This window comes from Myotis yumanensis, unplaced genomic scaffold, assembly GCF_028538775.1.
Source record: "Myotis yumanensis isolate MYYU_CA2020_CCGP unplaced genomic scaffold, mMyoYum1.0.hap1 SCAF_10, whole genome shotgun sequence".
Lineage (NCBI taxonomy): Eukaryota > Metazoa > Chordata > Mammalia > Chiroptera > Vespertilionidae > Myotis > Myotis yumanensis.
The window spans coordinates 41,059,862-41,073,072 of record NW_027223761.1 but is presented as its reverse complement, the minus strand read 5'-3'; the positions used below and the strand labels follow the sequence as shown (position 1 = coordinate 41,073,072).

General features: G+C 36.2%; 1 protein-coding gene across 1 annotated transcript; it reads left to right on the top strand.

The window, feature by feature from the left end:
• Positions 1 to 7,727: 7,727 nt before the first annotated feature.
• Positions 7,728 to 8,678, top strand: LOC139018126 (olfactory receptor 52A5-like). Its single transcript, XM_070426768.1, has one exon. The coding sequence runs from the start codon at positions 7,728 to 7,730 to the stop codon at positions 8,676 to 8,678; it is 951 nt and encodes a 316-aa protein (XP_070282869.1).
• The last annotated feature ends 4,533 nt before the right edge of the window (positions 8,679 to 13,211 follow it).

Genomic DNA, 13,211 nt, shown 5'->3' with positions numbered 1-13,211 from the left:
TTCCTCCACAACCTACCACCTCAACAAATCTTTAGTACAATGACAGTGGAATACATTGAAACATAACCTTCTCTGAGGAGCAGTAGAAAGTGAAATCCCAAAGCTAAGAATAGAGCCATAATCAGGACATTACTAACCAATACATATAATTTGCCTTTTTCCCTGAGTCCATTAAGATTGTTTGATTATATTTTGCTGTCATATGGGAGATTATGATTTTATCTTATTTTATTGACTATATTAGGGTGACATTGGTCAATGAAATTATATAGGATTCAGGTGTACAATTAAAATGATAAAAGTGTAATTTGCTAATTAGACCAGGCTAGTTGTTGAGTGAATAGAGTAGCATGCCTCAAAAGATAACAAATTGCTATATAGTGGTCCAGAGCCATGGCCAATGGGACTCCTGATTCAATAACCTGAAATGTGTGGTTTTGCCACATCTGTAAAAGGCAAGCATCAAAATTCATATCTGGCAAGTGGAACCCCAAAATACCAAGCATCTTGGGGACAATGCTGGTACTAAGTGCAATGTCTGTGGCTCCCAATATGGCCAAGAAGACATACATAGGCTCATGGAGCCTGGGTTCAGATTAGATGGTGAGCGAAAGTTCCTATCAAAGCAATTTGGTACATAGCACAGAATGGAGTCCCAATCCAGCACTGTATAGTTTCCAATCCAGGGAACCCAATAAAGGTCAGTACAGAGGGCATGAACATGGTGCCATTTGGAATGGGCATGGCAGGTGAGGGTCCTTCCTTGCAAAGGAGCCAAATTTGGCAAATTGTGATTCTCTGTACTGGTCTGTGACCTATTCTCAACCAGTCACACAAATATTGAATGACAGAAATAGGAGAATCAACCTCAGCAGCTTATTTAGCATTTTTTAAATGAATGAGACAATGGACACTGGCTCAACAAAAAGTTTTACCAGTATATACATTAGCAAAATCACTTGCCCACTCAGTGATACCCACATGCAAAGACTGAGTATTTGGACACCTATGCCTATGATGGGGCCAATGTAATTAGGCTGCTTGGTGGTGTTCTTCCTCCCCCATTCCATCTTCTCTTTCTTCTTCTAACCTGTTCATGGAAATCAGAAAAAAATAAAAAAAAATAAACAAACATTGGAATGATACTTTAGACAGAGCTACACCGAAATCCACTATACCTTGAACCCCACTTTTCTCTCCTCCTCACTTCTCTCTTTTTAGCACCACTTTAGACAAGCAGGGATGGGTATTTCTATACAACATACCAACATTTCTTTGATAAATTATTGATTGAAGGCTCTTTCCAGCATTGTGATTCTACCAATAAAACTACCTCTCCTTACCTTGAACTCCCTTCCCACCAAGGAATTTGCAAGTATGACATTCATGCAGGGCCCAGACTTCATCAAGATAGACATTGGCAGCTGCATAATTTTGTATATTACCATGGCAATTGTAATTCAGGAAACAAATCTTACATATAAACTAGTGGCCTGGTGCACGAAATCCATGCACATTAAAAGGGATTAATTAGAGGAAATATTTTGATATTGCTATTTGCCCTTTCTCTATAATAGAAGTGTTAGAGATGAAAGAAAATTAGTAAAATGTATATGAAAATCTTTCTTCTGTCAGAGGGTGGGGGGCATTGCAGGACCCAGAGTCAAGTCCCTGCCCACCCATTGTACCTCAAAATTGTGGGAGACCCAGACACAGTGGGCCCCACCTCCACTGCGTAAGATTCAGACCCAGCCGGCCCCACCCTTGTCAAGCCTCTCAGGATGGGAGGCACGGATTTAGGACCCTGGACCTGGCACCAGGTGGGAGATGCAACCTCAGGGCGCCTGTCAAGCCGTGCCAGGTGGGTAACGCATCCTCAGGTGTCCCAGCCTGACCCTGGGACAGGGGTGCAGCCTCAGGTCCCCCATCAAACCTTGCCAGGCAGGGGGCATGGCCTTAGGTCCTCCATCAAGCCCTGTCAAGTGACAATAAAAAACAATCAAACAAAAGGAGGCTAAATAGCATACTATTGAACAATGAATGGGTTATCAAAGAGATCAAAGAAGAAATAGAAAACACCCTGGAAACAAATGAAAATGAAAACACAACAATCAAAAATCTATAGGAGACAGTGAAAGCAGTCCTGAGTGGGATATTCATAGCACTATAGGCCTACTTAAATGCCACAGTCTTTTCGCAGCAAGGGTTCAGGAATCTGGAGAAGGGGCTGGACATAAATGGATAGAGACTAGACAAGAAACATAAATTTGGAAGGCATTGGGGGAACCAGATGGAAGTCAATTCTCTAGTGGAGTGGTGCCCCAAATGTTGGGAACCAGGGCTTTTTACTCACACATTTTGCCCTTTAGCAAAGCAGATATTCATATCAAAGGTAAGATTTGGTAAACAATAAAGGGTTATCAGGTTAGGGGAATTGCCCTCAGCTGTTTGGCAGCAGATAATAATATGCTTAATAATAAGCCTTCTGATGAACTCACATTTATTATGCTAACTACTGTTCTTAGCCTCCAACACTTCAAGAAACAAACAAACAAACAAAAAATAAAACCACTGGTAATAAGGTATCTAATCCTACCAGTTAAAGCACTAAAAAGAGAGCAATAAGAAAAGCCAAGAGTAAGTAGAAGAAAGGAAATAATTAAGATCAGAGTGGAAATAAATGACAGGCTCACCAAGAAACAAGGATGAAGGACCCAAGTAAACAAAATAAAAAATGAAAGAGGGGAAGTAACAACCAACCCCACATAAATAAAAAGGATTATTAAAAAAATACTATTAACAACCGTACTCCAAAACCCTGGACAACCTAGACAAAATGTACATATTCCTAGAAAAATATAACCTTCCAAAATGCAATCAGAAGAATCAGAAAACATGAATAGGCCTATAATTACCAATGAAATTGAAGCAGTAATCAAAAAACTTCCAGCAAACAAAATCCCTGGTCTGGACAGCTTCACGGGGGACATTTAACAAATATGCAAAGAAAAAGTAACACTGATCCTCCTCAGACTATTCCAAAAAATTCAAGAGGAAGGAGCAATTCAAACTCTTTCTATGAAGCCAGAATTACCCTAATCCCAAAACCAGATAAAAACACTACAAAGAAAGACAACTACAAATTGAAAGATGAAAGCCACATGATCATATCAATTGATGCTGAAAAAGCAAGTGTCAAAATCCAATACCCTTTTTTGATAAAAACTCTCAGCAAAATGGGAATAGAGGGATCATACCTCAACATAATAAAAGCCTTATATGACAAACCTACAGCCAATGTCATACTCAATGGCAAATACTAAAACCTTTTCCTCTAAAAAGAGGAACAAGACAGTGATACTCACTATCACCACTCTTATTCAACACTAGAGGCCCGATGCACAAAATTTGTTCCAGGGCCTTGGCCGCTGCCACCACAGGGGCTGCCTCTGCCTCAGCCCCTGCCTGCTGCGGCTTTGTCCAGAAGGAAGGATTCTGGAAACATGTTTGGTCTAATTAGCATATCATGCTTTCATTATTATAAAAGTGCTAGCCATAGCAATCAAGCAAGAAGAAGAAATCATAGGTATCCAAATTGGAAAAGAAGAAGTAAAACTTGCTATTCACAGATGAAATATTGTACATAGACAATCCTAAAGACTACAGCGAAAAACTATTAGATTTTGTAAATGAATTCAGAAACATAATAGGATACAAAATTAAAGCTCAGAAGTCTATGGCACTTTTATACACCAATAATGAACTCACAGAAAGAGAAACAAACAAAAAAAAAATAAATAAAAAAGAATTCCATTTACTATTGATACCTAGAAATAAACTTAACTAATGAAGTAAAAGACCTGTACTTAGACTACAGGATGCTGCTAAAAGAAAAGAGAGGAAAAGTTATAAACAAGTGGAAGAGCATACTGTGTTCATGGATTGGTAGAATTAATATCCTTAAAATGTCCATATTACCCAAAGAGATCTATACATGCAATGCAATCCCAATTAAAATACCAATGGCATATTTCACAGACCTAGAACGAACTCTCTGAAAATTTATATGGATCTCAAATAGCTGAAGCAATCCTAAGAAGAACAAAGTTGGAGTTATCACAATACCAGATATTAAGGTATGTTACAAAGTCACTATTCTCAAAACTGAATGGTACTGGCACAAGAACAGACAATGGAAAAGAACAGAGAACCCAGAAATAGACCCATGTCATTATGCTCAATTAATGTTTGACAAAGGAGGCAACAGCATACAATGGAGTCAAGACAGTCTCTTCAATAAATGGAATTGGGAAAATTGGACAGATACATGCAAAAAAAAAATGAAACTAGATCACCGACTTACACCATACACAAAAATAAACTCAAAATTGATAAAAGCCTTAAACTTAAGACAGAAAACCATAAAAATCTTAAAAGAATCCATAGGCAGCAAAATATCAGACATATTGTGGAGCAGTATCTTTACTGATACATCTCCTAGGACAATGGAAACTAAGGAGAAAATAAACAAATGGGACTACATCAAAATAAAAAGCTTCTGCATATCAAAAGAAATCATCAACAAAATAACAAGAGAGCCCACTGCATGGGAGAATGTATTTGCCAATATTATATTTGAGAAGGGTTTAATCTCCAAAATTTATAGGGAATTCATGCAACTTAACAAAAGGTAGATAAACAATCCAATCAAAAAATGGGCAAAGGCTCTAAATAGAGGCTTTTCAAAAGAGGACATACAGAAGGACAAGAGGCATATGAAAACATGTTCAAAGTCACTAATCATCCTGGAAATGGAAGTCAAAAGGACAATGAGGTTCCATTTCAGACCTGTCAGAATGGTTATCATCAAAAAATCAACAAAAATGACAAGTGCTGGCAAGGATGTGTGTGGTGAAGCATGGGAATTGGTTGGAAAGTCTATAAGGAGGAATCTTGGAAAAGTTGGGAGCTTCTAGAAGGACCTTGCTGAAGGCAGCAGACCCTGCCTTGACTTTTCCAAACAAATCTGAGCCCCTGGGTGTTTTACTGGAATCTTTATGCTTAATCTTTAGGTGTCTTTGCTTAAAGGACACTCCAGACACAGGTGTACTCCCAAGACTGGGCAAAACTGCTGGGCAGGGGATATATAAAATGAGTGTAAAGAGAACCATGTAGAGGAACATAGTCCTTAATGGAATTCACAGCATCAGCAGTGTAAAGGGAGTCAGAGCGACAAATGAGTTGTTTTGATACGGGAAGAAAAACAAGATAAAGTGTGATTATAGAAACAAAACTTGAGTTCTATAAAGAAAATTATGTAGAGTTCTTCACTAATATCAACTAAGAAGAGACCTTTAAACAGTTCATTTTGTTTGGATAGAATTTCATTTTGATTTTTTTTCCAGGATAATAAGGTTTAAAAAGATGTGAATGCAAAGGCTTATGACAATGGTTTGAAAAATCTCTTAAACTGATTAACAATACACTGCAAATTATCACTCAGGATTATAGAGGCAATTAAAATGACAGAGAATATTAGCAAGAGGAAATGACAGTACCTGTTATAAGAAAATGTGTTTAAAACTGAAACATATTTTACCATAAAGGAAATGATTAGTAAATGACTGCATGATGGAAATGCAGGGTTTTTTTTTGGGGGGGGGGGGGAGTAGTAATAAATTTCTAGAGTAGGAGTAGTAAATCATAAGTAGATATCAGAACTTAATTAGGGAAATTCCCAGGAAGAAACTCTGTTCCTACTGGGGTAGAGAATGGCAGAGAGAAAAAATGAGACTTAGTAAAATTGTAACAAATATGTTATAGCTGCTAGAGATAAATTATTATAGAGTGAAAAAAAAGAGAAATGTTTGAGTAGAGATAACTGAAAATCAGTCGTGGAACTCAGAGCTTCATAATTTTAGTGGCAACCTTTCCAGAATTGTGATGTTTTTTAATGTAATTTAGTTTATTTGTTGGATAAAATAAATGTATAGATTATAATGTGAGGTTTTCAGACACTTGCTGGTAGATAAATAAAGGAACAAGGACATTGTGTCAGGTGGTCAAGGAGTAGTTAATGTGTTATAATGAATAAGAGTTAGAAAAGAATGTGAATCAGGAAAAATGTGAATCAGGCAGCAATGATAAACCAAGAGAATATGGGTCTTACATGAAGAACTTCAGTGAAGGTATGAGGAGCTGAAAATAAGAATTAATAAGGGAGAGGTAAATGGCTAGAGAGCTTGATTCAGAAAAACAAGCAAACAAACAAATAACCTGTTGAATTTATAGCGCTATGAGGCTAAGGGAGCAATGTAGTAGACCACATATTTGGCCCATTTACAATTGGATGTCCATGATGCCTGAAAATAATTTTGCACAACCCTACTGAAGAAAGAGAGTCTGTGACCACCCAATGTAAGTGAAAAGTGAACACCAAACTGGGTGGAATTACAGAGTGCTAAGAGGAATTTGGAGGATAGCCATTTAATAGATCTCTCCAAACCATTTTATAAAAACACAAACTGGCTCCTCAGATGTGTACCTCTTGGTGGAATTGATTCCACACAAAGCCAAGTGGTCAAAGGTAAATGTTCTTTAAAGAACAATATGCATTATAAGGCTTTTGAGCTTTGGACAAGTATATGATTCTAGGATACTAGGGGAAAATACATCTTCATCAGAGGAGAAATCAGCTTTCTCTTTGGTATGAAGTCATTCTCAGAAGAAAGCTTCCTTCAGGTGGTGTTGACTCTTGTATGATGTGGTCACAGACCCACTCTGGCTTTGTCACAGCTGATAGAGACTATCAAAGACAGTGATCAGCAGGTGTGAAAAATTCAAGATGGACGAGACCATTTACCTGGAAACCATTTTTTTTTCTCACTTTGAAGAGAATAAAGAATCAGTACATGTTACTGATAATTGAAATGAGCCTCACTGGACAAATTTCCTAAGTGTGTGTGTGTGTGTGTGTGTGTGTGAGTGTGTGTGTGTGTGTTTGTGATGAGAGGGTAATTGAATAATCAGGATTAGGAGGTAAGAGTTAGTGAGAGGAATGTCAAGGTCACAAATAGAATAATTTCATCAATCTAGAGAGTTAAGGAGTAGGACTGTCCATATAGATTCAGGGAATATGTGAGAGCTAAACTGATAGAAGACTACTAATTAGTGATTACATATCATCTGCATCCTGGATTTCTCAGTAATCACTTAAACAATTGCTTACAATAGCAAAGAAGTGAGCTTTTCAATGTATTAATTTTTCAAAACTGAAATAATCTTAACACACAAAAATACATTCAGAATTAAATTCGTATTTTTGTTAAAATTCAACAAGTGAGGGGTTAATTTTTGTTCATATATCTTCATCTTGCCTTGGTATAGTCTTCCTGAGTAGAGGCCCTTGGAGTAGAATTAAATTGGTTTAGAAAATAACCAAAAAGTTATTGCAAATATAAAAAATTATTTTTATCACACAGCAAGATCATTATTAGCTTTTGTATATATATGAAAAATAAATATGTTATTAATTAATCAGATTGTGATAAAAAAAACTTTTGAGATAAACAACTACAACAAATTTTAACATATGGCTGATATTCTATTAGGTAAAAATTTTTCCAGTTCAGATTTTGCAGAATCTAGGTGAGAACAGAAAATAGAAGAGAGATAACCCACATTGATACCTTGAATCAGTAGCTTTAAAGCAGGGAGTCTAAGCCATCATGTTCAAGCTCAATGGCACAGTCTTCATGCCCTCGGTGCTGACACTGGTGGGGATCCCTGGTCTGGAGTCTGTTCAGGCCTGGATTGGCATCCCTTTCAGTGCCATGTACATCGTTGCTCTGTTTGGGAATTCTCTGATCCTGGTCATCATCAAATCTGAGCGCAGCCTCCACGAGCCCATGTATCTCTTCCTGGCAATGCTTGGAGCCACAGACATTGCTCTCAGTACCTGCATCCTGCCAAAAATGCTAGGAATATTCTGGTTTCATCTGCCCAAGATACACTTTGATGCCTGTCTGTTACTAATGTGGCTTATTCACACCTTCCAGGCCATTGAGTCAGGTATCCTGCTGGCCATGGCCCTGGACCGCTATGTGGCAATCTGTGATCCCCTGAGACATGCAGCCATTTTTACCCACCAACTGCTCACTCAGATTGGGGTTGGGGTGACCCTCAGAGGAGCCCTTCTTGTGGCTCCATGTCTCATCCTCATCAAATGCCGGTTGAAGTATTACTGGACCAGTGTGGTCTCCCATTCATACTGTGAGCACATGGCCATCGTGAAATTGGCAGCAGAAGATACTAGAGTCAACAAGATCTATGGTCTGTTTGTGGCTTTCAGTGTACTTGGCTTTGATATAATCTTCATCACAGTATCCTACATTCAAATATTTATAACTGTCTTCAGTCTGCCTCAGAAGGAAGCCAGGCTGAAAGCCTTTAACACCTGCATTGCTCACATTTGTGTCTTTCTTGAGTTTTATCTCCTGGCTTTCTTCTCCTTCTTTACACACAGGTTTGGATTCCATATTCCACCTTATATTCATATTCTTCTGTCCAATCTTTACCTGCTTGTCCCACCATTGCTCAATCCTATTGTGTATGGTGTGAAGACCAAACAGATTCGAGATCAAGCATCCAAAATTTTCCACTCTAAGGATGCTTCCTGATTTTTTTTTCTTATTTTATATCATACAAGAGGCCTGGTGCATCAAATTTATTTGCGGGTTGGGGGTCCCATAGCCTGGCCTGCACCCTCTCCAATCTGGCAGTCTGGATCGGGCCTAAACAGACAGTCGGACATCCCTCTCTCAATCCAGGACCTCTGGCTTCTAACTGCCTCTGCCTGCCTGTCTGATTGCCCCTAACTGTGACCCTGATGGCCTGATTGCCACTAACCACCTCTGCCTGCCTACCTGCCTGATCTCCCCCCTAACTATTTGCTCCCCCTCTGCCTCTGCCTCAGCCTCAGCCCCTGCCAAAATTGCTTTGTCTGGAAGGAAGTCAGACGTCTGGAAGATATCTAGTCGATCCAGTTAAGTAGCATATTACCCTTTTATAGTATAGATAAATAACACTCAGAGAAACCATTGTTCTTAGCAAGATTCTGTGCTTTCTCTAGTTCATTGTGTGCAAAATAAAGTTTGCGTTCAAGACACTAAGTCTCTAAATGCTATTTAAACAATTTCAGTTTTTTTAATGGATGAGGAATTAATTCATCAACAGATGCCATAAGAGACAGAAGAATCATAAAGACATTTATTCAGTCAGTGAAATTCTTTCCTCAGTCTTTCAGTGAGAAAGTGTTTTAAAGGCACACTTAAATGTAATTGGTTAGCCTCTGATTCAAAATGTTGTTTGTGGTGTTCTTTAAAAACTGAATAAATCCAGTATGAACTTGAGTATTTTAATGATAATTTCTAACTTATTTTTGTTTTATTTTGATTTCAGTAATTGCCTTCCTCTCTTTCCTCATCATTTTTTCTAATTTTCATTATCATTCAATAGTGTGTGTGTGTGTGTGTGTGTGTGTGTGTGTGTGTGTGAGACTTACCTTATGGCATTAAAAACTGCTCCAGGCTTATCTTGGATATTTCCTGAACTGGACCACAGGTGTGTTTGGTGCTTGCTATCTGTCTTTCCTTATGGTTCTCTCTGCTGATAGAGTAAGGAATTTTGTGTTTATGCTAACCTATGTGAGTGAACATATCAATAACTATTTCTATATGTAACCATTTACATCTAAATTCAGCTAATTTACAGTTCCTACTAATATCTGCCACTTTAATTCATTAAAACCTGAACTTTTCTGGCCTCTTCTTCTTGCTGATCAGTAAATTTCTCCTTCAACAGTGAAACACCTTCCTTTAATCATCTGTTACCCATTTATTTTATTGGTAATTTCAGTTTAAAGCCCCCTATGATATGATAATCCTTTCCTCTGTGATAAAAACTTTGTCACCTAGGGTTAGGGGTTCATGGACAGCCCTTTTCCCTTTAGTTCTCATTTCCAAAGTTACTTAGATCAGTGCATTTTCCCACCATCACCTTCAGGGAGGTTATTTCATTCATCTGCTATACAATTGGACTTTTTTTGTTATAGTTGGCATCTCTCTGAGAATCCTCCAATATCCTCAATAATTGTATTTAATTGAAGGGCAACTCTGTGGTTTAAAGTTTTGTGTTTTTCAAAAATGTATAAGGACATGTATTCTCCATTACAGTCTCATACACAATAGTTTCATCAACCCCAAAATCGTATGAACTTCACCTATTCACCTTGTGAACAAATGATTTGTAAAGGGACAGAGTAAATATTTTAAGCTTTTATGATCATGTGATTTTTGTCCTAATTGTCACACCAACATGTTCTTGAATATTGTCATTCATTCAACATATTTTTTATAAAGTAGATGAGATGCCATAGAAAACTTAACTCTTATTTTCATCAATTAGCCTAAGGTTAAAATTGGTTTCAATATATGTTGTTTCTGTAAAAGTTTCAGAACCTATCAATGATGTTCTATGAGGACTTGCTGTATAGGACGAAAGCTTCCATAAATTGATGTATAAGTTGGCACTCCAATCAGATTTTATTAATAGAAAGAAGCCGCAAGCTAGTGTGGTCTGAGTTCTATAGTTTGTCCCATAGACCTGACATGTTCAAAGTCTGTGTGATTGATCAAGAGTAACTTTAAACTTTATAGGCACAAAATAATATGTAGCCATTTAGTAAAATATTCAGCTATTGACCTAGATTTATTACCTGGATCCAAGGTTATTCATTGTGTACAAGACTGTGTGGATATTTTCTCTAGTGTCATTACACTGTCCTTTATTTCCCAAGGTGACCAATGCCCTTCATGGTGTCACAGTCTATATATCCTATTGAAAATCCCAACTGCTTTTCTCATTATATGTTTTTCTTTGAAGTTCTCTCTCCTTTTATTTTTATGACACTACTGACTTCTGGATATATGTTTACTTTTCTTATTTGGCCTATTTATATCCATTGTGATGTTACCTGTACTTGGAAACCTTTGCCCTGTTACCTGATAATATTACTATCATTTTTTAAGTGTGAACTCAGTTTTTTCTTGGTATCTCTTTAAACATGTTTAATTAGATTTTTTTTCTCAGACACAGTATTATTTTGGTGTTCCATAATTATTTACACATTTAAAAAACTATATTATATTAAATTTATCTTTTTGTACATTATCTGAATAAATGCTGAATTATTTTTCTTTTCACTTAATTCCTTTACTTTTCCTCCTCACTTTGTCTTTCATATGTTTTTGGCATGTATCTAACTTTCAATAAATCCTCTATGACACTACTGATTCTCTCTTGCTGATTTCTGTGACTTGGTAAGATAAGAAATTTTTTAGGGTAATTTGGGTGAGTGAATAAGAGCAAAATGTTCACTTTTGGACATCTTAAATAAAGAAATAGGATCTCTGGGTATAGATAACTAGTCAGGAACTCAATTTAGACACCTGGAAAAATACCTTTGCTAATTTATTTTCATATTTCCCATGCCTATTATGGCATTGATACAGGTAGATATGAAAGAAGGCTTTGTTGACCATTGTGATATTTGTGTTCCATTCATTATCTCATTTAATCCTTACTCTGATTCTATAAAGCATAAAAATATTTTTTGCATTCAATCAATGATAAAATCACAATTTACAAACTTAAAAATAAAACTTACCAGCTATTAGAGATGGAAGCAATATTTGAACTTGACTTTTCTCTCCCTATAGCTCTAGCTCTAAAATATCTGCTAAAGCCTCTCAAGATATACTCATTGAGAAAATGAATGAATTACATTAGTGTAAGGAAACACACTGCTATATAAGACATAAAAGTTAATAGGATACATAATAGTCAACAACAAACAAGAATATTTCTATAGCAAAAAAATCAACACAACAACACACACATGAAAAGCCAGTTCTGAGGAATTAACTTATTTGAACACACGCAAATGATTTTTAAATATTTAAAAAATACATATCAACTTCGGTCAAAAATCATAATTTCCAACTCAATGAACTCTCACCCAATGAAATAAGCAAAATGTAAAAGGATATAATCCACAGATCATTTATTCAGATGCCCAAAGTAGATTCCCCTGTGCTCCATACAAAATAAAATTAATATTATTAATTAAGAAAGTAATTGTTTTCCAATGAAGCACTTAATGAATGTGACCAATAACTTATATCCTTCAAAAAGGTATTGATGTCAGTAAATAGGATTTTGTGTTTCTAGAACTTTTACATAAATTCAGAAATCATAGTAATAGTGATAAAAGGCTACATTGACTGGACATTTATCAAGTAAAATAGAAGTAACTCCTGAAAATTATAGTAAGGGGTTAAGGGAGACTCGAGAAAATCTACAACAATATCTAAAATAAAAAAGATCAAATGTAGGAGAATTAAATATATTTAAAAAGAGTATTCAATATTCTTAAAGTGAATAAGTGTAAGACTTCCATCATGATAGACAATATTGCAAGGTAAAAAGCATATTTTCTGAAGCTAGAGTCCCTGGTTCAAATTCTACTTTACTACTTCCTTGTGCAACTTATATAACCCCTCTGTCTCAGTTTACCAATTGATACAGTGAGCATAATAAACACCTATCTCACTGTATAGTTTTTTGGACTAAAGAAGTAAATACGTGTAAAGTGCTCAGTAAACAGGCAAATTCACAGGGATCATTTTTTGAAAATTAAGTCATTATTACCATAATAAATCAAAAGAAACTTGAGAATGATCATTTTTACATGAGAATGTTTAAACAGAGCATGGAACAAATAACAATGAAAAAACATACCTGTTTGTATAAAATGCATTGTCCAGGGTATTGAGAAACCTTAAATTGTGACAATAATTAGCCTGGTCATTCCACATTTCAGGATATTAAAATGTTATCAATAAACATAGAATATGAAATAATATCAATAATAAATAACAATTGTTGCTAACAGTTATTGAAAGCTTCCTATAAAGAGGCAGTCCTTTATTTCTAAAAGAAAGAAAACATAAATGCCCAGCATCAAATATCTCTGATGAAAGACACAGCTGAATGGAGAAATAGCATGTTGGGGACAAGGTTGCAAGTATTGTTAATTCACTAGGACTTCATGAGACAGATTCTACCAACATGAGTTTGTATACATATATAGT